The sequence below is a fragment of the Cricetulus griseus genome, chromosome 4 (assembly GCF_003668045.3).
Source record: "Cricetulus griseus strain 17A/GY chromosome 4, alternate assembly CriGri-PICRH-1.0, whole genome shotgun sequence".
NCBI lineage: Eukaryota > Metazoa > Chordata > Mammalia > Rodentia > Cricetidae > Cricetulus > Cricetulus griseus.
Genome location: NC_048597.1, coordinates 95,024,543 through 95,052,538, shown reverse-complemented (window position 1 = coordinate 95,052,538; position 27,996 = coordinate 95,024,543). Strand labels below are relative to the sequence as shown.

The 27,996-nt window shown below is 44.6% G+C and overlaps 2 protein-coding genes across 2 annotated transcripts; both read right to left on the bottom strand.

Annotated features, from left to right (window-relative positions):
* Positions 1–8,524: 8,524 nt before the first annotated feature.
* LOC113835677 (phospholipase A2) lies at positions 8,525–13,240 on the bottom strand. Its single transcript, XM_027416089.1, has 4 exons — positions 13,210–13,240; positions 10,880–11,030; positions 9,967–10,082; positions 8,525–8,595 (listed from the first exon to the last, which is right to left on the bottom strand). The coding sequence occupies exons 1-4, from the start codon at positions 13,238–13,240 to the stop codon at positions 8,525–8,527; spliced, it is 369 nt and encodes a 122-aa protein (XP_027271890.1).
* A 7,154-nt stretch (positions 13,241–20,394) lies between these two features.
* Positions 20,395–26,651, bottom strand: LOC100764593 (phospholipase A2). Its single transcript, XM_027416088.2, has 4 exons — positions 26,618–26,651; positions 22,903–23,062; positions 21,798–21,925; positions 20,395–20,501 (listed from the first exon to the last, which is right to left on the bottom strand). Exons 1-4 carry the CDS (start codon positions 26,649–26,651, stop codon positions 20,395–20,397), a joined length of 429 nt encoding a protein of 142 aa, XP_027271889.1.
* Positions 26,652–27,996: the final 1,345 nt, after the last annotated feature.

The following is a 27,996-nucleotide window of genomic DNA, read 5'->3' as shown; positions in this document are numbered from 1 at the left end:
ACTTGTCACCTCAGTTACTGCCTACACCACCCCTGCCAGCCTGGTTGTATTCACCACAAAGTGTGCCCTCTAATAAAGCAACTATTGAAAGAACTGGGCTTTGGTGACTGTATTCCCTGTCTACAGAACATAACTAGATCCTCAGAGAATATCATTCATTTAGCCCTGGAAGCTGGGGATTAATGGGAAAGAAATTACTATTAGGAGAGCACCTTGAAGAGTGTGTTACAAACCCAGCCATGCCTTTCATCCCAGCATTCTGAGATGCAGAGGCAGAAGAAGGCAAATCTCTTGAGTTCAAGGCCAAACTGGTCTACAAAGGAGCTTCCAGGACAGAAAGGACTATCACACAAAGGAACCCTATTTAGGGAATTAGTTACAAGTCAGTAAAAAAAAAAAAAAGCTAAACAAAAGAGTTAAATTCAAAGATCACGTTGTAAGCGACAGAAGGGATAGGATGTAGAAATGATGAGATAAAAGAGTAGATTATTGAATCTACTTCGCTCAAAAAAACAACTACTAATCTAAAAATAGTTTACATTGGTATGGACTTTGGTTTACTGATACAAAATTAAAATTTATTATTGTTATACTGTATGTATGTTTCTGCTCTTGGGAGGGGCAATGTGTTTATACAGCTCATTTTAAAATGTAATGTCTAGTTAAGAAAAAGATTAATAGTCAACTATAGTAATCAAACTTGTAGTCTCATTATGTATGTTTTCAAGGTTAAACAAATATGTTTAGGGGCTGGAGAGATGGCTCAGCAGTTAAGAGCACTGGCTGCTCTTCCAGAGGCCCTGAGTTCAATTCCCAGCAACTACATGGTGGATCACAAACATCTGTAATGATAGCTGGTGCCCTCTTCTGGCCTGTAGAGATACATGCAGGCAGAACACTGTATACATAATAAATAAATAAATCTAAAAAAAAAGAAAGAAAGAAATGGTGCGTTTAAAAAAAACAAATATGTTTATAGGGACATATAGTCTTTAAACACTCCAAAGACATACAGAATATGGCATTTAATATGTTTAATAACCTAAGCCTTTTCATGATAGTGAGACATGTCTGCTCCTGACAACACCAATTTTCTTCATAGAGGATGATTGGCATCAAAAAAAAACTGTGCATGGACCTTGCCTTCCATATAGCAAAAGCTAGCCATGTAGACAAAGAAACTGTCCTTGCTTCAATTGCTAAAAGTAGACTGTCTAAACTGGACCAGCAAGACCCAAAAGAAATCAATTGCCAAACTTTGCCAACACAAGGCAGAACAGTCCTTCAAAATTCACTGCTTCTCAGAAAAATCTGTCAGATATGATAGACCTGTAGGCCAAAGATGGATATGACAATGTTACATAAGAAGTTTGGGTGGATGTCCAGGCAGCCAGAGGTCCCTATTGTTAGTTAGCATTTCACCCTCCTGGGGTCTTTGATAGAGTTAAAGACTAAATGAGTAGAAAAAAGTTTTCCTTACTTCTGACAAATGCATAAATTAGGTAAAAATTTTAGACTCACAATATCAGAAGAATGGTATTTTCTCTATATTTTCAAAATAAAAATGAACTGGATATTGTAACTGTAATTCTTACTTGATAACTATTTTATTGTATATAATTTTACTATGACAGTTAAACCTTCCTTTTTAATTAGACAAAAAGGAGGAAGTGCTGTGGAACAATCTTTGTACATTGTAAATATGCATTACTCTCATGATTAATAAAAAGCTGATTGGCCATCGAGGCATTGGTGGCACACACCTTTAATCCCAGCACTGGAGAGGCAGAGGCAAGTGGATCTCTGTGAGGCCAGCCTGGTCTTCAGAGCGAATGCCAGGATAGGCTCCAAAGCTACACAGAGAAACCCTGTCTCGAAGAAAAGAAAAACCTGATTGCCAATAGTTAGGTAGGATTTTCAGGGAGGAGAGACTGCTGGGAAGAAAGAGTGGGAGGGGTCTGAAGAGATACACAAAGAAGCAAAATGAATGTGCCATGTTGAAAGAAGGCACTAGGATCAAAATAGTAAAAAATGGCAATCCTACCAAAAGTAATCTACAGATTCCATGCAATTCCCATCAAAATCCCAGCACAATTCTTCACAGACCTTGAAACAGCAAGACTCAACTTCATATGGAAAAACAAAAAACCTAGGATAGCCAAAGTTATCCTGTACAATAAAGGATCATCTGAAGGCATCACCATCCCAGACTTCAAGCTCTACTATAGAACTATAGTAATGAAAACAGCTTGGTATTGGCATAAAAACAGACAGGTGGACCAATGGAATCGAACCAAAGACCCCGATATCAACCCACACACCTATGAACACCTAATTTTTGACAAAGAAGCTAAAATAGAAAATAGAAAAAAGAAAATATATTCAACAAATGGTGCTGGTATAACAGGCTGTCAACATACAAAAGAATACAAATAGATCCATGTCTATCGCCATGTACAAAACTCAAGTCCAAATGGATCAAAGAACTCAGTATAAATCCATCCACACTGAACCTCATAGAAAAGAAAGTAGGAAATACATTTGAACACATAGGCACAGGAGACCACTTCCTAAATATAACACCAGTAGCACAGACTCTAAGAGCAACAATTAATAAATGGGACCTCCTGAAACTGAGAAGCTTCTGTAAAGCAAAGATCATGGTCAACAAGACAAAATGGCTCCCTACAGAATGGGAAAAGATCTTCACCAACCCCACATCTGACAGAGGGCTGATCTCCAAAATATACAAAGAATTCAAGAAACTAGAAATCAAATTACCAAATAATCCAATTAAAAATGGGGTATGGATCTGAATAGAGAATTCTCAACAGAACAATCTCAAATGGCAGAAAAACACTTAAGGAAATGTTCAACATCCTTAGTCATCAGGGCAATGCAAATCAAAACCACTCTGAGATTCCCTCTTACACAAATCAGAATGGCTAAAATCAAAAACACCAATGACAGCTTATGCTGGAGAAGATGTTGAGAAAGGGGAACACTCCTCCATTGCTAGTGGGATTGCAAACTTGTAAGTCTCTGTGAAAATCAGTATGGCAATTTCTCAGAAAATTAGGGATCAACCTACCTCAAGACCCTGCAATAGCACTGTTGGGCATGTACCCAGAGGAGGCACATTCACACCACAAGGACATTTGCTCAACTATGTTCATAGCAACATTATTTGTAATAGCCAGAACTTGGAAACAACCTAGATGCCCCTCAACTGAAGAATAAAGAAAATGTGGTATATTTACACATTGCAATACTACTCAGCAATAAGAAACAGTGACATCCTAAAATTTGCAGGCAAATGGGCAGAACTAGAAAAAACCATCCTAAATGAGGTAGCCCAAAACCAGAAAGACAAATATAGTATGTACTCACTCATAAGAGGATACCATACATAAAGCAAAATATACCCAGCCTACAATCAATAACCCCAGAGAAGCTAGAACCCTCTTCCAGAAACAGATGGAAACAGATGCAGAAATCCACAACTAACCAATTGGTCAAGCTCGTGTAGTACAATCAAAGTGAGGGAGGAGCAAAAATATAAACAAAGGAGTGAAGACCATGAAGGGAAAACCCACAGAATCAGCTGCCCCAGCTAATGAGAGATCACTGACTCGGGTCTGACTAATGGGGAATCTGCATAAAACCAAACTGGACTCCCTTAATATAGGTGATAATGGTATGACTGGGACAATTTAAGAGGCCACTGTTCATGGGTCCAAGACCTAACACTAACGTACAAACTGACTTAGTGGAGCCCATTCTCTATGGAGAGATACCTTGCTCAGCCTAGACACAGGGGTGTGAGGATGGAGCGATGCCTTTGTCCTGCCTCAACTAGATGATGGGACAGACTTAGTAAACTTCCTTACCCTCTCTGTGGAGCAGATGGGAGGGGTATGGAGGGAGCAGGAGGAAAGGAGGAAAGGGTAACTAGGATTGGAATGTAAAAAATAAATTAATAAAAGAAAGAGAAAAAAAGAAAGAAAGAAGGCACAGCTACAAGGCAGAGTGTAGATAAGAAATATGGGTTAATTTAAAATGTAAGAGTTAGCTACTAACATACCTGAACTCTCAGCCAAGCATTTATAATTAATGACAAGGGTTTGTGGAGTGTTACGATAAATCTTTCCACCAAAGGCCGCCCGAGCCCCACCGCCACCTGTTCGCTTTACACCAGCCGCCCGTCCGAGTTAGGGCCCAAATGAATACACAGAAACTTGTATTAAGTTCAAAGCTGCTTGGCCAATGACTAGGATATCTCATCTATTAGCTCAGTCTTAATTATCATAAATCTATATATTTTATAAGACTTATCTTATTGGACGCCTTATTGGCGTCCCTCCTTGCCAGTGGATCACATTGCTCCACTAGAGGAAGAGCGGAGGGGGAAAGGGGGCAATTTTCTATTTCTCCTTGCTCAAATATGAGTCTCCTTGCTATGTCACTTCGGCCTGGATCACCACTTCTCTACTACATTTCCCAGAATCCTCTTTGACTCCTAGTCCTGTCTAACTTGCTGTTTCATTGGCCAAACAGAACTTTATTAAATAATCAATGAGATAAACATACACAGAAGTACTTCACCCATCAGTAGGGTTTGGGGGCAGCTGGTGGGCCTGACTAAAAACTCCATCTACAGCTGGGTTTCTCAATAAATGAAACACTCACCTTTAGCTACTCTGACTGACCAACAAGTTTTAGTAATCTGTGCTCCTGTCATCCCCAATAATGTTATAGATGTTCCAACCAAGCCTAGCTTTTCTAAAAATATACTTGATTTTATTTTCTGTACACTGGCTTGAGTGTTTCAGATCTCCTGGAACTGGAGTTACAGACAGTTGTGAGCTGCCATGTGGGTGCTGGGAATTGAACCCAGGTCCTCTGGAAGAGCAGTCCATGTTCTTAACCACTGAGCCATCTCTGCAGCCCCACACCCTGCTTTTACACGAGCTCTGGGCATTAGAACTCAGGCCCTCATACTTTATGGCAACTGCTTTACCACCGGAACCAGCTCCCCAGCCACAGAACAAATAATTTTTTATTGTAAGTGTGTTCCAGCAGTTTGGGCAACCCCACATACTTTTGTGTGCTTTGGCTCTCAAGCCTGAGTCTGCACCTGTGGGAGGGCCACTGGTGTCTTTTGGTTACAAATCATAGGGAGCAGTGTCATGGGCCCCACTCAACTTCCTTTCTTGTTTCTCTGCAGACAAAAAACAAAGCCTGTGAGGACTTGATCTACAACTGTGACAACCAGGCTGCCATCTGCTTCTCCAAGGCTCCATACAACAAGCAGTACAAAGGCCATCACTGTTAGAGTTATCAACTCAGTTACTGCCTACAAAATCCCTGCCTACCAGGTTGTGTTCACTACGCACTGTGCCTCTAATAAAGAACCTATTGAAAGAACTGGGCTTTGACAACTGTATTCCCTGTCTACAGAACATAACTAAATCCTCAGAGAACATCATTCTTTCTAGCCATGGAAGCTGAGGATTAATGGGAAAGACCATTAGGGGAGCCTTGGCATGCCTTTCCTCCCCGCACTCTGGCATAGAGAGGAAGAGGCATAGGCAGAAAGATCTCTTGAGTTTGAGGCACGCCTGGTGTAAAAAGTGGGTTCCAGACAGACAGGACTATTACAGAAACCTTTTCTCAAAGAGAAAGTCAGCCTGAGATTCATAGGGGCTTGGACCAGACAGAAGGGGAAGGGGAGGGGACAGACGGATCAGGGACAGGGACAGGAAAGAAGGGGGGGGATGGGGAAGGAAGAAAAGACAGAGAGGTAGGAGGGGAGAGAGAAAGAAGTGTCACATGGGCACCAAAGACAACATCTTGGCACTAGAAATACTGGACTCAAGAGTTTCTTCCGTGTGCTCATTCTAGGGAGTTGGATAGTAAGACACCAAAGTGGAGTGACAGTAAATGACCTGAGGGCAGGAGTCTCCACTGAACCTAAACACATGCCACAGGGTAATTGTCCTGATAAAGCCTGCATTTTTACAACAAACAAAAGAGCACACTTTCTCTCCTGTACCTTTCTCAATCAGGGGACCCTGCATGTAGAGTCAGGTTAATCTCTGGTTTCCTGCTCAACCAGATTTAGGAATAAGATGTCTCATTGGCTGGTTTAAGACTACATGGTTCTCAGTTGCTCTTTTCCTCTAGCAAACAACTGCCAAGTCCTCTGCCTTTTGCCCCCAACCCCATTCCCACTGGTGTCCCAAAGCTCAGAACTCCCCTCCCAAAATCAGGCCTGATGAGTAACAGGTGCAGCTAGAGCCCACCCACCCCCATCAATGTCCTCGTCTATATTTCAAGTATCTATGTGATAAGACTGTTGTGATGTCAAATGGGATCAGGGAAATGACCACTAAATGGTGACTGTCCTTGTTACTTCCCTGTCCCTTCCAAACATTCCTAGGGCCCAGCGGAATCCACAGGTCCTGCAGGGCAAACCTCCCACTGCAGGTGACCTCATTCCCAGAGCAGGAGGATGAGTAGGAGCTGGTGTAGGGTTGCCCACCAGGAATGTACGGTTTTTAGGTTATTGACCTGAGCATAGCAGTGGTCATGAGTCTGGCAGCACTGGAGAGAGGAAGGAACAGCTGAGGGAGGAGCATGGACCCACAGGAAGTCAGTTGTCACATACAAAAGTAGAGTGAAATCCTATATTCTGGAGTTTCAATAACTTTTCAAAGCCAAGGCTGACACTTTAATGGTGGCTGTTATAGCTGTCCATGCCCCACTCTGGTACTAGACTTCAGCATTGTACACTGTTTACATCTCACACATTCTGTTTTCAGGGCCCTCTAGATATGAGGTCCTTTTGACTGATTTCTTTGCATGAGAAGAGGGGAAAATACATGCTGGGTGTGGTGATGCACAAGTTTAATCTCAGCACTCAAGAGGCAGAAGAGGAACAATATTTGCATTCAAGGCCAGCATGGTTCCAAGAGAGAGTTCCAGGACAATTAGGGCTACACAGAGAACCCCTGTCTGGAAACAAAGAAACAAAAAATAATAACTAAACCATATATAATATATGACATTTGGCGAATTTGCATTTCTACTATTTGTGCTTCATGAGATTCTCTGCTTGTGTCCTGTCCCCACCACAACCCAGAAACTCCAGTCTCCTACAAGGCAGCTCAAAGCTCTGGTGATCACAGATGCTTGAAGTATGGGGAGGCTGCTCCCAAGTCTCTGGGTGGGGGTGGGGCTGTGCTCTCCCGGTGGGGGTGGGGCTGAAGCTCCAGTGGTTGCAGATACCTTGGAGGAGGATGGCCTGGGGTGTGAGGAGGTCTCTGGGGCTTCAGTGGGTGGAGGTGGGGCACAGGACAGGCCCCAGGTGCTTAGGGCCTAAAGGGGAGGGTCCTCCAGCCAGGGACCCAGGCATTCACCTCTCCTTTTGGGGGCCTGGACAAGGCTCTAGTGGTCACAGGTGCTGCGGAGGATGGCCTGGGGTGTAGAGAGGCTATTCTCAAATTTCTGGGGCTTCAGTGGGTGGCGGTGGGATGCAGATGTGCCCTGGGAGATTAGGGCCTAGAAGGCAGACACTCACATCTCCAAGTGGGAGCCCAATGAGACATCTTATTCCTCAATCTGGTTCATTAGGGAACCAGATATTAACCTGGCTTTACCTACAGGGTCCTGTGATAGAGAAAGGTAGAGGAGAAGACATGTTCTTTTGTTGTTGCTGTTGTTGTTGTAGCAAAAATCTAGAATCCTGTGTACTTAAGCAGGACACTAATTATCCTGTGGTGTGTGTTTAGACACAGTGAAGACTGGAAGGTCACCAGGATGTAATCCTGCCTTCAGGTTATTTACCATCAATCCAGTTTGGTTTCCTGCATCCTGCTTCCTAGAATGAGCACACAGTCCGGTATTTGTAGGGTCAAGATGATGCCCTTGGTGCCCATGGGACACTGCTTCTTTCTCTCTTCTCTGACCTGATACCTCTCTGTCTTCTCTTCCCTCCTGACTACCCCTCCCCTCCTTTCCTTTCCTTTCCCACACCCTCCCTCATCTTTCCCTGCCTCATGTATCTCATGCTGAGTTCTTTTGTTGTAGTTGTTTTTCCATATAGGGTTTCTTTGTGTAGTACTCTAGACCAGGATGACCTTGAACTCAATAGATCTTCATGCCCTGGCCTCTTTCTCTCCATCCCAGAGTGCTGGGATGAAAGGCATGGCCCAGCTCATCACCCACTCTCCATGTATTCTCCCAAAGGCAATGTCTTTTCCATTAATCTTCCGTTTCCAGCACTAGAGGGAATGATGTTCTCTGAGAACCTAGTTATGTTTGGCAGACAGAGAATACAGTCACCAAAGCCCAGTTCTTTCTATAGATGCTTTATCAGAGGGCACAGTGTGCAGTGAACACAACCAGGCAGGCAGGGATGGTGTAGGCAATAACTGAGGTGATGAGTTTAATAGAATCTCTTGGGGTTGCAGTTTTTGTACTGCTTGTTGTATGGAGCCTTGGAGAAGCAGATGGCAGCCTGTCAGTCACAGTTGCAGATGTTGTCCTCACAGGTGTTGTTTTTGTCTGCAGGGAAACAAGAAAGGAAGTTGACTCTGCCCTACACAATTTGTAACCAAAGATGCCAGTGGACCTCCCATCTGTGCAGACTCAGAATTGAGAGACAAAGCAAAGAAAAGTACATTGTGGTTGCCCAAACTGTTGGAACATACTTATGTAAAAGAAAAATCATTCCAGCACTAGGGAGGCAGAGGCTGAAAGGTCTCAGTGAGTTTCAAGCCAGCCTGGCTCACAGATCAAGTTCTAGGACAGCCAGAGCAGTTACACAGAGAAAGCCTATCTTGAAAAACTAAAAAAAAAAAGGAAAATCCTTTGTTGTGGGTCTAGGAAGATGGCACAGTTGGTAAAGTGGTTGCCATACAAACCTCCTGACCTACAATGCCACGGGCCCATGTAAAAAGCAAGGTGGGCTTGAGGCATCCATAACTCTATTGGGAATTGGGGAGTACAGATCCACAAAACTTGTTGGTCAGTCAGGCTAGCTAAAGGTGAGTGTCCTGTTTAGTGGGAGACCCAGCCTCTATAGACGTGATAGAGAGTGAGTGAAGTACCCACAGGATACTAACTCATTCCTATACATAAAATAAATGAACAGGAATAATTATTCCTAAAACCAAGAAAACTACAAATATCAACCACCACTTCTAAACTTATGTGGTTTAAGACAATCCTCCTGCCTCCACTTCCCAAGTGTTGGGATTGCAGGTGTGCACCACCATACTCAATGTATGGGTTCTGGAGGTGGAACCCAGGGTTCTGCGCACTCTAGACAAGCTCTCTAGCAAGTGACCTATATTTCCAGCCCTCTGAATCCTCACCTGTATAATGGGAATGGTAAATCTTGCCCTGCAGAGGTGTTTGGTCCAGTGCTTATTGCCAACGATGCAGCTTCCCATTGTTTAGTAAACATGGAATCATATAACACAGCAGCTAATAGGAGAGGCTTTGGGCAGGCAAGATGGCTCAGGGAATAAATGCACTTGTTGCCAAGTGTGAACTTGAGTTCCATTCCCCAGGACTCACATGGTTGAAGGAGAGAACAGACTCCTGCTCGTTGTCCTCAGAGCTCCACCCCTGTGTTGTGGCACAGGCATGCCTCCACCAGAATTACATAAAATTTTTCAATGTTTTTAAAAATAGGCTTTGGAATGATGTAGACCTGTGTTCCAGAACCAAACGCCATCACTTCTAAGCTGGGTGACCTTGGGCATGTGGACCAGCCTTCCTCATCTTCCTCATCAGGGACCTCATCTGTATTTTAGTGTCTACCTCATAAGGCTGTTGTGATGTCAAACGGGACCAAGGAAATGACTGCTAAATGGTGCCTGTCCTTGTTACTTCCATGTCCCTTTTAAACTCCCCCAGGGACAAGCAGAATCCATGGTTTCCGGAGGGTAAACCTACCCCTGCAGGAGAATATGTAGGAGATGGTGTAGGGGATGCCTATGAGGAGTTTGCAGCTTTCCACATCCTTGGCCTGATTGTAGCAGTTGTCCCAAGTCCAGCAGCACCTGGGGAGAGGAAGGAACAGATGAGGGAGAAGTATGGACCCGCAAGAGGTCAGTTCTCACCTGTAGTGTCTCTCAAACATGTGAGGATGATTTAAACACAATGTTCCTGAAGAAATGGTCCTGATCTTGAGAATCTCTGATTTCCATTTGTCCATATTTATTGAAAGAAACTTCTGTGTGGTGGTTCCACCATTAATCCCAGTCATTGAGATGGTGGATATTGGATCTCTGAGTTTAGGATAAGTCAAAAAGTGGTTCTTTAAACAAAGCTGCAGGAATGTAGTTAAATGATAAGTTCTAAAGTTTTAATGAGTTTTTAAAGCCAAGGCTGACACTCTCTTATGGCTGTGGTGGTTGACCATGCCCTCCCTAGTCTGGAGATAGACTTCAGCATTGTACACTGTTTACATCTCAGACACTATATTTTCAGGGACCACTAGATAGGGGTTCTCTTGACCTGTTTAAATGACAAGAGGTGAAAATACATGCTGGGTGTGGTGATGCTCACCTTTAATCTCAGCACTCAGGATGCAGAGGCTGGAGACCTCTGAGTTCAAGGTCAGCATGGTCTCCAGAGAATTCCAGGATAACTAGGGTTATTCAGATATCCCGTCTGGAAAAAACCAAACTATACATATATACATATATATATATATATATATATATTGAATAAACAAAACAAAATAAATGATGTTAGTGAATACATGTCTCCTATTGGTGCCAAGTGAGATGCTCCGCCTGTGTCCTATCCCCAGCCATACCCAGACACTGGAGTCTCCACAAGATGGGTCACTCAGCTGTTTAACTCATCCACAGGAGTGCCTAAGCTCCTTAAGCCACAGTAACAGCCATAGTTGTTATACTGCTTCAAAGGATGAATCCTGGAAATGGTGCACTGGAACACATTGCCTAATTGACACACAGCCCGAGGGCTGATGCCCTGTGCTGTAGCGCCTGCTGCAAGAATGCACAGCACATTCCATCAACCCAGTTTGGCTTTACCAGGGTCTGACGCCTTCCTGCTAGCTTCCTCCTAACTGCTACCAGCTGCTGCATCAGGAGAGCAGTGAATGGATGTGTGTGTGTGTGTGTGTGTGTGTGTGTGTGTGTGTGTGTGTGTGTGGTGTGCTTGCACACACTGGGAAGCACCTATATAAATGTCATGCTACACAGAAGACAGCTTTAACATATTAGTGTTTTCCCTCCACTCTGTTGGTCTTGGAGACCAACCTCAAGTCACAAAGCCTGAGCAGAAAGGTGTCTATTTATTTGAGACAGGAAGTTGCCCTATAACCCAGGTTAGCTTCCAACTCTTTAACAACCCTCTAACCTCAGCCACACCAGTGGTCAGATTATAAATGAATGCCACTGTACTGGGCTGGGCTGACTCTCCAATGTCTCTCTATACACATTGCCTTTTGCCTTGCTTGCCTTCTCATTTCTCACTGTCAGGACAGACAGCTGACACACTGTGAGTTGCCCTGTGGTGCCTGTGTTGAGGAGTTGAGGACATTCTCCAGTCAGCAGCCAGGGATGGACTGACCTTTTAGTTAAATAACCCAACAATCCAATCATCTCTTGAGTGTGAAACCTGCCCTACCCCTACTCAAGCCTAAGTGAAACCCTAGCCTTAGCCAGCAGTGGGATTCATCACTTAAGACCTTAAGCCAGAGAAGCACCCAACACATGCTTATTGTTTCACACTGGAGAATTAGAAGGAACCTGTTGTATGGACACACAATGATCATATACAAGGCTGATGACCAGATCATCATGTGTAACATCTGTATTTGACATAACAAACTGTTCAACAGCTGAGGAATAGGTAAATAAGCCAGGATTCAGTCTGCAATGTGGTACTTGGCCACCATTAATATGAAGGAGAAGCCAGGTACAGTGGATCACACACTGGTTAATCCCAGCTATCTGGAGGCAGAGGCAAGTGAATATCTGAATTCAAAGTCAGCTTGGTCTACACAGTGAGTTTCAGAACAGCAGTGGCTACACAGAGAAACGTTGTCTTATAAACTGGAAAAAATAGAATTGCAAGTACAAGCCAGGCATGTATGTAATCCTAACACTTGGGATGTTGAGACAAGTCTGGGCTATAATGTTGAGTTGGAAGATTTCCTCAGCTACATTATAACATCACATCATCAACAACAATGACGATGATGATGATGATGATGATGATGACGATGATAATGACTGGAGACATGGCTCAGCAGTCACACGAGCACTGACTGAGCTTTCATAAGACCCAGGCTGGGTTCCAGCACCCACATAGCAACTCACAGCTGTCTGTGACCCCAGTTCTGGAATATCAAACCCCTCTTCTGGCCTCTGTAGGCACTGATCACACAGTTCACAGACAGACATGCAACCAAAACACTCATACACCTAAAATAAAAGTGGATATTTTTAAAAGGATGAGAAAAATCAAATTGCCAGGGCATCTTAGGGCCAGGAAAATGGATGCCGGGGCAATATGGCAGAGGCAGAGGGGCTGTCTTTGCTTGGGTAGATGAATGTAGTGGACTTTTCTAAGGGCTCATCTGAGTTCATGTAGGGCACACATGAGTCAAAGATGGTGCTGAGGGGAAGTCATATGAGCGAGTCCTGAGTTGTTTACAAATAAAGATGATTGGTTGCCTAGATCGAACCTGATGAGGTCACTGCATGAACAGTTCATGTTCACTAGGTAAAGCCTAGGCACTAGGAGCATGGTAGGCTGACCTTCAAAACCATTGGCTGGCTGTTTTCCCGTTCTGCATTTTTTGCTTTAAAAGATGCTTGCTGTGGGACAATAAATGAGTTGCTGCTTGACTAGACACCCCACTGCATCTGAATGTCTCCGGGATTCTGGGAGGCTGGGGAATGGGAGAGGGAGCAGCACACTTACCCTTCTTGAGACCCAGCTCAGCCTTCCCTGTTTGGGCTAAGACCCTGCGAGTTCAGACCTAGAGGCTAAAGGTTCCAGCTCTTGTGGACAGGGAGGAGAGAAGGGGACCTGAGCCCACAGGTTGTAAGACCCCCAAGAGGAACACAAAACCAGAACTTCAGGAGTGACCAGCGGGGGTCTGTGCATTGAAGACAAGGGAGATGGTGGGGCACTCAGAGGGGACAAGGGTTCTACCTGTGAGCAGAGTGACCAGTAGGAGTTTCATCTTGAGTGAGGGGAGGACTCAGTGACTTCTCTCTTTAAAATCTTGTGGCTGTGCTCTGACAGTGTCCAGTCAGCACAGAGTCTGGCTGGCAGAGCCTGAATCAGTGCTGTCACAAAGGCAAAGAGAAAAGGCTAGCTCAACACCCCACAGCAGCTCAAATGGAGTGACTGTCAAAGTGCCAAGTCCCTCCCTAATGGATGCTTTGAGATCATAAGAAGATATAGATATTGTTCCTGGTGTTGGGTCTGAGGGGTGCAGATAGTGACATGTGGTCCTAAGCAGGAGTACTGGCCCCAACAATCCTCCATGTTAAGTGTATAAACTAAGTGCTAAGTCTGTCCCAAGACCTGACACAGCCTTTGAGGTAGAGCCAGTTATAAATTCAATCTTTAATTAATTATTTAATTAGAGTGTGTGTGTGTGTGTGTGTGTGTGAGAGAGAGAGAGAGAGAGAGAGAGAGAGAGAGAGAGAGAGAGCCAGAAAGAGAAACTGAGAGAGTGTTTTGTGCACATTGGAGGTCAGAGGACAACTCTGTGGAGTCTCTTCTCTCCTTCTACATTTAAATGGGTTCCAGGAATCAAACTTGTGTGTATAAGCTTGACTCCATTTAAAAATATTTTCAGGCGGGCGGTGGTGGCGCACGCCTTTAATCCCAGCACTCGGGAGGCAAAGGCAGGCGGATCTCTGTGAGTTCGAGACCAGCCTGGTCTACAAGAGCTAGTTCCAGGACAGCCTCCAAAGCCACAGAGAAACCCTGCCTCGAAAAACAAAATAAATAAATAAATATAAATAAATAAATAAATAAATAAAAATTTTAAAAAATTCTGTTTAAGAAAAGAGAAAGTGCTTGCCCAACAGCTGTGTCCATGGGCCAATGTGATGCAGACAATCCTTCCACTGAAGCTCTCCCTCCCCAGTGTGTGAAGCTGACAATCAACCATTACAGGGGCTGGAGAGATGGCTCAGCACTTAAGAGTGTGTTCTGCCTACTGGGCAGTAGTGGCACACACCTGTAGTCCCAGTACTCGGGAGGCAGAAGCAGGCAGAACTCTGTGAGTTCAAGACCAGCCTGGTCTACAAGAACTAGTTCCAGGACAGTCTCACAGAGAAATCCTGTCTCAGAAAACCCAAAAAGGAAAAAAAGAAAAGAAAAAGGAAGAGCACTTCTGCTCTTGCTGAGGACTAGAGTTCAATTCTCAACAACCACCTGGTGTATAGGGAATGATGTCTGCTGGTTCTGTGTCCCTTGGCCTCTGTGTTTGGCCATCTCTTATGTACCTTCCCCTTTAGCACCTCAGCACCTCCTTTTCTCCACTTCTACCCCCCTTCCCCGGAAAAACACCTTGTAGGGGGTGAGTTGAGTTGGTTGTCTCCATGTTCAAGCTCCCTCTGCCCTTCCAGCAGGACTCTGGACAGCCATTGCCAGCTACCACCAGTCGCTGGGCCTGTGCATGGGGCTGTAGGTCCACCTGTGGCTCAACAGACCCGACCTAAGGAGGGACAAAGACAGTGTTAGGGACAGGAGCAGGTATGGAGTGGGGGATAAAAAGACAGAGGACTGGGCAGCTGTTCATTAAAGGAAAAGAGAGACTGAGAACCATGTAATCTTAAACCAGTCAATGAGACACCTTCTTCCTAACCCTGGTTGACCAGGGAACCAGAGATTAACTTGGCTTCATGAGTTGGGTCCCGTGATAGAGAAAGGTAGAGAATGTGATGGGTTCTCTTTGGTTTGTTGTAAAAAAAAAAAAAAAAAAAACTAGGATGCTGTGTACTTTAGCTGAACAGCTGTCCTGTGGAGAGTGTTTAGGCACAGTGAAGACTCAAAGGCCACCAGACCAGGCTGTAATCCTGCCTTCAGTTCATTAACTGTCAGTCCAGTTTCGTTTCCTGTATCCCATTTCCTATAATGAGCACACAGCAGAAGCGCTCTGAGCCCAGTATTTCTTTTTTTTTTTTTATTAGTTCAAATTAGGAACAAGCTTGTTTCACATATCAACCCCTTCTCCCTCTCCCTCCCCTCACCCCCACTTCTCCTCCCCACCCCCGACCTAACCCCCACCACATCCACCCTCCACTCCCCAGGCAGGGGAGGGCCCTCAATGGGGGCTCCCCAAAGTCCAACACATCATCCTGGGCAGGGCCTGTCTAAAACACCTGATTGGTCTAATATGAGCTGAATGGCCAATAGCGAGGTAGGAAAAAGAAGGGGGTGTGGCTGGCAGGCAGAGAGAATAAATAGGGAAATGAGAAAAGGGGAGAGGATAATGGGGGTCAGCCACCCAGATATACTGCAAGCCACAGAGTAACAAGTAAAGAAAGGTATATAGAATAGAGAAAAACAAAAGCCAAGAGACAAAAGGCAGATGGGATAATTTAAGAAAAGCTAGCTAGAAAAACGCCAAGGTAAGGCCAGGTCCTCATAAGAAAGAATATGACTCTCTGTGATTTATTTGGGAGCTGGGTGGTGATCCCCCAAAGAGCAAAGAACCAAAATAGAAGAAAAAAAAAAAACCTACAATTTGGCACCCAAAATGAGGCTCAAATTTCCATAGGGCCTGAGAAAGTTTGAAAAGAAAAAAAAAAAAAATACAACTCCTTTAAGAGGTCTTGCCATGCAGCAGAACTTGGGTTGGGAACAGCATGGCTCACACTAAATAGAAACAAAAAAACTAAGTAGAACCACCTGCCAAGGTGCAGGGCACTGGCTAGGGGCCTGAATGCAGTTCCTGGTCAAAGACACCTCTGACCAGGCCGCGAGCTTTAGGCTTGGCTCTCACAAACCTAGAAGCATGCTGAGCCGGTGGGGTCAGCCCATAGAGCTGTGTGGGGGACCCAGCTACAGCTTAGCAGTTTAAAGTTTGCTCACAAAGTCAAAAAAGGCTAAAAGATAGACAGTAAAAGATGTCCAGACAGGAAAACCTCTAAACAGGTTCCAGTCTTTAAAGAGAGAGTAAAAGTAATATAAAAGAGAAAAAAAAAAAAAAAAGCCATGTAAGATAGGAAAGGGAGTCTGGATCCTGTATGTTAATTGTGTTGGTTTTGAACTTTCTGATTGTTGATAAGCAAACAGGTGCTAAGAGACATAGAATTGAAAGGACTGCTGAAATAAACCAGCCTAGATATTTTAAGAATGCCTTTAAAATGGAAGTCAAAAAATGTATTTGTCGCTGGGCATTGGTGGTGCACGCCTTTAATCCCAGCACTCGGGAGGCAGAGGCAGGCAGATCTCTGCGAGTTTGAGGCCAGCCTGGTCTCCAGAGTGAGTGCCAGGATAGGCTCCAAAGCCACACAGAGAAACCCTGTCTCGAAAAACCAAAAAAACAAAAATGTATTTGTCAAAATAGAAGTCAAAAAATGCTTTGGGGAAGAGGTTTTGCTTTTATTTCCACAGGAAACGAGAGACTGTGGGTTCCTTCAGAATTGATATGGGTCAGATTTAATCAGAAAAGAACTCCTGAATCTTGACAGGTAAGATAGAACAAAATGGTCCCAGTACTTGACCATTACCTCAATTTTTTTCTCAGGGACCCCTAAAGATGCCTTTGCCCACAGAAAACAGGGAGCCGTCTAGAGAAAATGACACCCACATTCCCAAGAGTTGGGTTGTTGGAGGCTTTTGGTTATTTGGTGGGTCATGGATGTCTGCTAAATTTAGGGGAATATAGGATTAGAGGATAACTAACTATTAACCTCATATATTTGCACTGGCATGGGTCTTAGTACATTGATACAAATGTAAAGCTATTTTTGTTACACTGTATATATGTTTTTACTCTTGTTTGTAGTGTTGTACTTATGCAGTTCATTTAAAAATGTATTTCCAAAAGCTACAGAGAAACCCTATCTCAGAAAAAAATGTAATGTATAATTAAGAAATGAGGTTAGCAGTTAGTCTATAATAATCCAACTTGTAGTCACATTAGGTATGTTTTCCAGGTGAGATATATTTAGATACATAAATGGGGTCCTCAAGCACTTCAAAGACCTGTAAAATATGACATTGATTTTTTTTTTCTTTTCTTTCTTTTTTTTTTTTTTTTTTTTTGGTTTTTTCAAGACAGGGTTTCTCTGTATTGCTTTGGAGCTTATCCAGGTACTCACTCTGGCCTCGAACTCACAGAGATCTGCCTGCTTTTGCCTCCCCAGTGCTGAGATTATAGGCATATGCCACCAACACCCGGTGAATATGACACTGAAAATGTTTTGTTAACAAAAGGTTTTTCATGACAATGAGACACATCTGCTCCTGTCTGCACCAATTTACTTTAGAGAAGATGCTGGGCATTGGAGAAACTGCATAGAACTTTGCTCTCAAGGTGGCAAGGCTAGCCATTTCTGCAAGAAACTCCTCTTGCCTGAATACTTGACAGTATGTTGTGTAAACTGGACATGCAGGACCCACAGGAAAGTGACTGCTGAACTCTGCCAAAACAAAGAATGGCAGTCCTTCTAATTTCCTGCTTCCTGGAAAAGTCTACCAGGTACTCTAAGCCTGTAGGCTGAAGATGGATGCCCCAACACTGCAGAGAACTTTGGGTGACTGTCCAGGCAGTCAGATATCTCTGTCATTTCAAGAGTTTTGGAACTTGTTTGCAATGCACTTCTGTTAACTCTGGCAATACTATATCCTTGTGGGGTCTTGGCTAGAGTTGAAGACTAGATAGTTATAGTTGCAGTTTTCCTTAATTATGTTAGAAAGTAAATTAGGTATGAAACTTGGAGTCAGTAAGATAAGATAGATGAGTATTTTCTCTGAATTTGCTAAATATCAATGGACTGAATATTGTAAATGTAATTCTTGACAATTGTTTTGGTTGTATATAGTTTTCCTATGTTAAAGTTAAAACCTTTCATTTGTATATAGACAAAAGAGAAATGTGGAATAGTATTTTAAGATGTGTTACATTGTTTATGCTGTGGAACACTTGTTTAATGATATAAGATGTGTTGCTTTATTTTATGTGTCATTTGTTTAACTCTGTGAAGCTGTGTTACTGTGCCTGTCTAAAACACCTGATTGGTCTAATAAAGAGATGAAAAAAAAAGCTAGAGTTCCTAGGCCCGGCCCAGGATGATATTGTGGACTTTGGGGAGCCCCCATCGAGGGCCCTACCCTGCCTGGGGAATGGAGAGTGGCTGGGGTGGGGGTGGGTTGGGGTTGGGGGAGGGGAGGGAAAGGGAGAAGGGATTGACATGTGAAACAAGCTTGTTCCTAATTTGAACTAATAAAAAAAAGAAAATCAAAAAAAAGAGAGAGAGAGAGTTGAAAGGCCAATAGCAAGGTAGAAGAAAGGATAGAAAGAATACATGGGGTAATGAGAAAAGGAGAGAGAACACCAGGGGGCAGCCACCCAGCTACACAACAAGCCATGGAGTAAAAAGCAAAGACAGATATACAGAACAGAGAAAGATGAAAGCCCAGAGGCAAAAGGTAGATGACATAATTTAAGCAAGGATGGCTAGGAACAAGCCAAGTTAAGGCCAGAGATTAATAAGAAAGAATAATATTCCGTTCCATTTATTTGGGAACTCGGTGGTGGGCTCCCAAAAACCAAAGAACCAAAAGAGTAAAAGACAAAACACACACACACACACAGCAACTACAAGTCTGGTCTACTAGTGATTTCCTGGACAGGCAGAGAACACAAAGAAACCCTGTCTCAAAAAAAAAAAAAAAAAAAAAAAAAAAAAAAAAAAAAAAAATGCCCAGCAGCTGTGCCCACAGGCCAATGTGATGCAGGCAATCCTTCAGCTGAGGCTCTCCCTCCCCAGTGTATGAAGCTGACAATCAACCATTACGGTGACTGGTGAGATGATGGCTCAGCACTTAAGAGCACTTTCTGCTCTTGCTGAGGACCAGAGTTCAATTCTCAGCAACCACATGATGGCTGGTGAACAATGTCTGCTGTCCCAGTGCCCTGTTGCCTTTGTGCTTGGCCATCTCTCATGTACCATCTAACTTAGCCCCCCAGCACCTCCTTTTCCCCACTTCTCACCTCTTCCCTGGATAAAAACCATGGAGGGTTGAGTTGAGTTGGTTGTCTCCACACTCAGGATCCCCCTACCCTTCCAGAAGACTCTGACAGCCACAGCAGTGACTACAGTCACTGCGCCTGCACAGGAGGCTCTAGTTGCTTCTATTGCTCACGAGGGCTGATCTAGGGAGGGGTGAGGCCTGTGAGCTTTGGGCAGGAGTCAGAACCGGGGGTGGAAAGACTGAGGACTGGGCAGCTGTTCACTAAAGGAAAAAAGAGACTGAGAACCACGTAGCCTTAAACCAGCCAAGGAAACACCTTCTTCCTAAATCTGGTTGACCAGAGAACCAGAGATTAACCTGACTTCACCTGTTGGGTCCCGTAACAGAAAAAGGTTGCTTTGTTTGTTACTAAAAGTTATGTGGTTGTGTACTTTAGCAGGACAATTATTCTTCGATATTTGTTTAGGCACAGTGAAGACTCAAAGCCACCAGGATGTAATCCTGCCCTCGGGTCATTTACTGTCACTCCAGTTTGGTGTCTTAATATCCAACTCCCTATAATGAGCACACGGCAGAAGCCCTTTGAATCCAGTATTTCTAGTGCCAAAATGATCCTTAAGCTCCCATATGATACTGCTTCTTCTCTCTTCTCTCCCCTCCTTACTCTCTGTCTTCTCTTTCCTTCCCTCTGCACCCCTCCCCCTCCTTTCCTGTACCTATCCCTGCCCCATCTCTCCCCTCTCCATCCCCTTCTGCCTGCCCCTGCCCCCCTATGTATCTCAGGCTGAGTTATTCTTCATTTGTTGTAGTTTTTCAAAACAAGGTTTCTTTATGTAATTGTCCTGGCTGTCCTAGAACTTGAATTTTAGACCAGGTTGGCCTTGAACTCGTGAGATCTACCTCTGCATCCCAGAATGCTGATGATGAAAGGCATGGCTGGGCTCATCACCCACTCTTCAAGATGCTCCCCTAATGAAATGTCTTTCCCATTAATCCTCAGCATCCAGGACTAGAGGGAATGATGTTCTCTGAGGATCTAATTATGTTCTGTAGACAGGGAATACAGTCACCAATGCCCAATTCTTTCAGTAGGTGATTTATTAGAGGGCACAGTGTGTGGTGAACACAACCAAGCAGGCAGGGATGATGTAGGCAGTAACTGAGGTGACAAGTCTAACACTTAATGTTTTTGTTCTCCTTGTTATACGGAGCCTTGGAGAAGCAGATGGCGGCTTCCCTGTCACAGTTGCAGATGAAGGCCTCACAGGCGTTGTTTTTGTCTGCAGAGAAACAAGAAAGCAAGTTGAGTGGAGCCCATGACTCTGTTCTGTACAATTTATTACCAAAGACACTGGTGGCCCTCCCACAGGTGCAGACTCAGGATTGAGAGACAGACCACACAAAAGGACATTGCGTTGCCCAAATTGCTGGAACACACTTATAATAAAAAAAAATAAGTTGTTGTGGGGCTGGGAAGATGGCACAGTTGGTGAAGTGGCTTCCATACATGCATGAGGGCCTGACCTACAATGCCCCGGGCCCACGAAAAAAGCAAGGTGTGGTTGGGGCATCTGTAAGTCTATTGGGAAGTGGGGAGCACAGATCCCCAAAGCTTGTTGATCAGTCAGGGTAGCTAAAGATGAGTGTCCTGTTTAGTGAGAGACCCAGCCTCTAAAGACCTGGTAGAGAGTGACTGAAGAAGACACAGGAGGCCAACTCATTCCTATACATAAAAATATTCCTATACATAAAAAAACAGGGATATTTGATCCTAAAACCAGGAAAACTACACATATCAACCACCACTTCTAAAATTATATGATTCATGACAATCCTCCTGTCTCCACCTCCCAAGTGCTAGGATTGCAGGTGTGCACCACCACACTCAATGTATGGGTTCTGGAGGTGGAACCCAGGGTTCTGTGCATGCCAGACAATCTCTCTAGCAACTGAGCTATGTCCCCAGCCCTCTGAATCCTCACATGTAAAATGGGAATGATAAATCTTGTCCTGCATAGGTGTTTAGTCCAGTGTTGGCTTACAGCCAATGATGCAGCTTTCAGTTGTTTAGTAAATATGGAATCAGTATAACATAGCAGCTAATAGGAGAGGCTTTGGGCAGGCAAGATGGCTCAGGGAATAAAGACACTTGCTGCCAAGTCTGAAGTCGAGTTCCGTCCCCAGGACTCACATGGTCGAAGGAGAGAACAGACTCCTGAACTTTGTCCTCAGATCTCCACACCTGTGCTGTGGCACAGACATGACTCCACCAGAATTACATAAAATCTTTAAATGTTTTTAAAAAGAGGTTTTGGAATGATGTAGACCTGTGTTCCAGAAGCAAAAGCCATCACTTCTAAGTGGGGTGACCTTGGGAAAGTGGCCCAGCTTTCCTTCCTTATCTTCCTCATCGATGTCCCAGTCTATATTTTAGTGTCTACCTGATATGGTTGTTTTGAGGTCAAATGAGATCAGGGAAATGTCCACTAAATGGTGACTGTCCTTGTTACTTCAATGCCCCTTCCAAACCTGCCAAGGGCCAAACAGAGTCCAGTCATCTGGGACGGTAAACCTACCGCTGCAGGTGATCTTATTCCCAGAGCAGGAGTAGGAGTAGGAGTTAGTGTAGGGGTTGTCTATGAGGAATTTACAGCTATCCAGCTTCTTGGCCTGAGTGTAGCAGTGGTCGTGAGTCTGGCAGCACCTGGACAGAGGAAGGAACAGCTGAGGGAGGAGCATGAACACACAGGAGACCAGTTCTTTTCAAATCTGTTAATTTCTCAAAGGTTACTATTACTAAACCTGATGTCCAGAAGAAAGTGTCCTATGGCTCGTGAACCTGTGGTCTCCATTAGCATGTATGTGTTCAATTTTTTTATTTTTTGAAACAGGGTTTCTCCTCAACAGCCCTGGATGTCCAGGGAGTCACTCTGTATACGAGGCTGGCCTCAAACTCACAGATATTTGCCTGTCTCTATCTCCTTAGTGCTGGATTAAAGGCTTGTGGAACCATGGCCCAGTATTAGGATATGTTTATTAAAAGCCATTTTTGCCAAGTGTGGTTTGTGCCAGCCTTTAATACCAGTACTTGGGAGGCAGAGGCAGGTGAATCAGTTCAAAACCAGATATTGATACATAAATGGGAACCTGTCTCGAAAAAAAGTGATTTTTTTAACAAAATTGCTCAAATATAGTGAAATTATATATCCTGAATTTGTGACGACTTTTTAAAACCAAGGCTGACACCTTGATGGTGGCTGTAATGGTTGGTCATGCCCTAGTCTGCCACTGGGTGGCAGCATTGCCCACTATTTACATCTCACACATTCTGCTTTTCAGGGCCACTAGATACAGGGTTCTCTAGGACCAATTTCTCTACATGACAAGAGGGGGAAATACATGCTTGGTGGTGATGCACACCTCAAATCTCAGCACTCAGGAGGAAGAGACTCAAGGATCTCTGAGCTCAAGGCCAGCCTGGTCTATAGAGATTTCCAGAACAACTAGGGCTAGAGAAACCCTGTCTGGAAAATACAAACAATAAATAATAAGTAAATTTAAAAAATGTGATGTTTAGTGAATATGCCTGTCTCCTTATTCATGCTTCATGAGATGCTCTGTTTGTGCCCTGTCCTCATGCCAACACAGACACCCCAGGCCCCACCCACCTGATTAACTCACCTGTCTAATTCGTCCACTGGGGTGCCTGAACCACCCAAGCCACAGTAGCAGCCATAGTTGTTGTAATCCTTCAGGGGATCACTCCCTGGAATGGTGCACTTGATCATCTTTCGGAACTGCCATAGAGCCCGAGTTGTGATGGTGTGCGCAGTTGCGCCTGCTGCAAGAGTGCACAGCACATTCCATCAATCCCACTTGGCTTTACCAGGGGTCTGATGTCTGTCTGCTAGCTTCCTCCTTGACTCCTGCCAGCTGCTTCATCTGGAGAGCAGTGAATAGAGAGGGGTGTGTGTGTGTGTGTGTGTGTGTGTGTGTGTGTGTGTGTGTGTGTGTGTGTGTTTGCCCGCACACACATTCAAAAGCACACACTTGGGAGCATTTATAATTGTCATGCTACACATGAGGAGGTCAGAGGTCAGCTTTAGGGAGTTGGTTTTCTCCCTCCACTTTGTAGGTCTTAGAGATCAAGTTGAAGTCACCAAGCCTGAGCAGGAAGTGTGTACCTTTTTGAGACAGGGAAGGACTGACCTCTTAGTTCAGTAACCCAACAATCCAACCATGTCTTGAGTGTGAAACCTGCCCCACCCCTACTCAAGCCTAGGTGAAACCCCAGCCTTAGCCAGCAGTGGGATTCATCACAGTTCTAGCTGAGACCTTGAGCCAGAGAAGCAGCCAACACAGGCTTATAGCTTTACACTGGAGAATTAGATGGAATCTGCTGTATGACCACACAAGGCTCAAGTACAAGGCTGATGACCAGATCACCATGTGTAACATCTGTATTTGACATAACAAACTGTTCATCAGCTGAGGAGTAGGTAAATAAGCCAGGATTCAGTCTGCAGTGGTATACTTGGCCATCACTGAAATGAAGGAGAAGTCAGGTACAGTGGAACACACACTGTGTAATCACAGCACTCTGGAGGCAGGGGCAAGAGGATCAGAAGTTCAAGGTTATCTTTGGCTACTAAGCAAGTTTAAGGCTTGCCTGAGCAATATAAGACCCTGTTTCAGTCAAACAAGGCAAGGGTTAAGGACTCTGTTCAGTTTGGATTGTGCTTGCCAAGCTTGGAGGGACCTTTGACCCCACTCCCAGCACCACATACACATCCCCCAAAACCCTGGAGGATCAGAAATTCAAGGTAACACTGGGCGGAATGGTGCATCTGAGGCCATGTGGTACCCTGCCTCACAAGAAGGAACTGGAGGGGAGGAGGAAGAGAAGACAGAGGCAGAAATGGTAACACAGTGCGGTCCCCATGACCCCCACACTCAGGAAATCCCACTAGGAAGTCGATCAGCTAGGAGGTCCATGTTAAAGCGGGGTCAGTGTGGGTCAGTTCTGGGTTTGTCTCCCTGTAGCCTTTCAGGACCACTGTGAACACAATCATAATGCAAGGGATGCCCTGGATTGCCCTCAGCCCTCTTGTCATTCCTGCAGCTTCTCCCTTCCATAGTCTGGGATTCCACTTCACGTCTTCCTTCTTTCCACTTCCAGGCCTGCCCAGGTCACAGATGAACAAGTGTCCGGAAGTGTCAACACACTAGCCTCTTCTGAGACACTCTCTACAAGTGCTTGGGCAGAATTTTTATTATTTACTTAATCTTCTGCTTGTTTTTTTAAGGGTCCGACTATATTCCAAGCTGGTCTTGAATTCTCAATCCTCCTGTCTCAGCCTCCTGAATGCTAGAATTATAGGCACACACCAACCACCATGCACCAGAGCCATCTCACATCTTGAAAGGCTAGGAGTTTGGTTCCGATGCTTCCCCATTAAAGAGGCCCTTCCTGGCCACATACCCAAGGAAACCCTCTGCTGTTACTTCTCTTCTGCATACCACTTCTGCATAGCACTTCGGTTTGTGTTTGCATTCATATTTCCATGTTAATGTGCATGAGTGTGTTCGTGGATACAGAGGTCAACATCTGGAGTCTTCTTAAATCACTCCCTAGTTTTTGAGACAGGGTCTCCCAGAGAGCCAGGAGCTTGCTGTTTGACTATGGTGGCTGACCAGCAATCCCCAGAGATCTTCCTGTCTCCATTTCATTTCCCAAGTGTTGGAATTATGGGGGTGTGCCACCGCCGTGCCTGGCTTTTTCTGTGGGTGCTAGGCATCCTAACTCAGGGTCATGCTGCTTCATAGCATTTCATTTTTTTAAGATTATTTTATTTGTAAACCCATGTGCATCACTTGCATGCCTGGTGTCTGTGATGACCAGAGGGGGGTGTCCAATCCCCTGTAACGGGAGTTACGGAAGTTATAGGTGTGGGTACTGAAACCCAGGTCCTATGGAAGAGCATCCAGTGTTCTTAACCACTGGGGGGGGGTCCTCTCTTCAGCCCTCTTAGCATTTCTAACCCCCTTTACACACATGTGCTAACGTGCTCCCTCCCTCTCTGTAAGACACAAAGTTCCCAAGGGCCATCTCATGGTTTTCCTTAGACTCTATCATTGTGCCTAACACACTCCGTGTGTGTGTGTGTGTGTGTGTGTGTGTGTGTGTGTGTGTGTGTGTGTATGTGTGTGTGTGTTTACATATATGTGCTTCTGGAGTAAGAGCACACCTGATTCATCTTTGATTCCCCAGTCTCAGTCTAGAACCTGACTGGTTTCAGGTCGCAATCATCATTTGATGAATATAAATGACTCATATGCCAAATATGTTTTATTCAGTGTATGATGCCATTCATTGTTTATGTTTATGGAGCATACGTGTGTGTGTGTGTGTGTGTGTGTGTGTGTGTGTGTGTGTGTGTGTGTGTGTAGATGGGGGCCAAAATTCATAATGAATTTACAAGATAAGAATTGAAGACACACCAGGCAGTGGTGCGCTCGCCTTTAGTTCCAGCACTGAGTGGCAGAGGCAGGCGGATCTCTGAATCTGAGGCTAGCGTGGTCTACAGAGTGAGTTCCAGGACAGCCAGGGGAGCTACACAGAGAGACTCTGTCTCAAAAAAAAGAAAGGAAGAAAGAAAGAAAGAAAGAAAGAAAGAAAGAAAGAAAGAAAGAAAAAAAGGAAGGAAAGGGGGGGAAGAATTGTAGACACAATCCCAGCATGTATGTAATCCTAACACTTGGGAGTTTGAGGCAAGTCTGGGCTATAATGTTGAGTTGGAGGATTTCCCCAGCTGCATTATAAGATCATATCAGTAATAATAATAATAGTAATGATGATGATGGCTGAAGACATGGCTCAGCAGGCATGAGCACTTGCTGAGCTTGCACAGGACCCAGGCTGGGTTCCAGCACCGACATGGAAGCTCACAACTGTCTATGACCCCAATTCTGGGAGATCAGACCTCTCTCCTGGCCTCTGTAGGCACTGCTCACACAGTTCACAGACAGACATGCAGGAAAAATGCTCATACACATAAAATAAAAGTCAACATTTTTTTAAAAGAATGAGAAAAATCAAATCACTAGGACAGCTTAGGGCCAGGGAAATGGGTGCCGGGGCAATATAGCAGAGGCAGAGGGGCAGTCTTTCTTTGGGTAGGTGAATGTAGTGGACTTTTCTAAGGGGTCACCTGAGTTTAGGCCTAGAGATTAAAAGTGCCAGCTCTTCTGGATGGGGGAGAGAAAGGAAACCCAATCCACGGGCTATTAGACCCCAGTGGGAACCCCAGACAAGAACTTCAACTGTGGCTACCCGAGGTCTGTGCATTGAAGACAAGGGAGATGGTAGGGCACTCAGAGGGGACAAGGGTCCTACCTGTGAGCAGAGTGACCAGCAGAAGGAGTTTCATCTTGAGTGAAGGGAGAACTCAAGTGACGTCTCTCTTTATAGTCGGGGGCCCCACACTTTCACGATAAGGCTGTTTGCTTTGCTCTTAGCCACTCTGGGCTGGCCTTGAGCCTACTGGTGGAACAACCCAGTGGGATTTGCCTGTCAGAGATCACTGAAAACGGTGTCATGGATTTGTGACTGGCATTTTCTCACCAAGAGGATGGGTTCTGGAGTTTTCAGACCTTGGAATCTTTTATTTTATTTTATTTTATTTTATTTTCCAAGTCCCAGGCTGTCCTGGAATTTACTAGGTATCTGAGGAAAACTTTCAACTCACAATGTAGCTGAGGATGACCCTGAATTTCTTTTGAAAAATAAAAGATTTATTTTATCTTTAATTATGTGTATGTCCATGTGTCAGTGTGTGAATGGGTGAGTTTAGATGCCACAAAAGCCAGAAGAAGGGTGTCAGATTCCCTGGAGCTGGAGTTAAAGCCACCAACAGAGGTGCTGAGGATGGAACCCGGGCTCTGCAGCAACAGCCCACTCTTAATCCAAAGCCCAGCCCTGAGCTTCTGATGCCCCTGCATTTATCTCCAAGTGCTGGGGTGGCAGGCGAGCCCTGGGTGTGCTTCCCCGGGAATTGAACCCAGGATTTCACGCTTGCTGGACATACCCTCCCCAGGCCTGACTGAGAATATGTTCCTCACCTCCATCTACAATCTAGCTTCAAGGGGCTAGGGCATCTATCCTGTTGGACACCTGCAAGAAGGGGACAAGTGGAAATGATTGCTGCCTTTGTGTCATGTGATGCTTGGGTTTGTGTGTGGGGGTGCCATTGCATGGTACTGTCATGCACTTTACACAGGAGGAAATGGGCTCAGAGAGCAAAGTGATTTGCCTAAGGTCACACAGCCAGCAAATGGAGAGCAAGGTTGGCTCAAGTGTAGATCTGCCGAATCCCAAGGCACACATCTTAATTTTTTTCCCACCATGTAAACTTCACTTCCCTTTCTCACCTCCCAGTGGAGGTTTGTGAGAAAATTTGGGGGATGTGGAGTTCTAAAGCCTTAGGTGTGACTTACGGATTAGCAAGGACTTTTAGTAGGGTTATATCAAGTGTGTATGTGACATTACACTTTAAAAACTTTTGTTTGTTTCTTCATTATATGTGAATATACATATGGTGCGCATGGGGAGGTCAGAGGGCAACTTGAAGGATTGGTTCTCTGTTTCCACCAGGTGGGTTCCAGGGATCAAGCTTGGCCCAGAGTGTCTAGCCACTGAGCCTTCTGACCAGTCGAAATATGTAACTTTTTTTTTTTTTTGTCACAGTTTAGATAGCATAGCATTAGCTGGTGAAA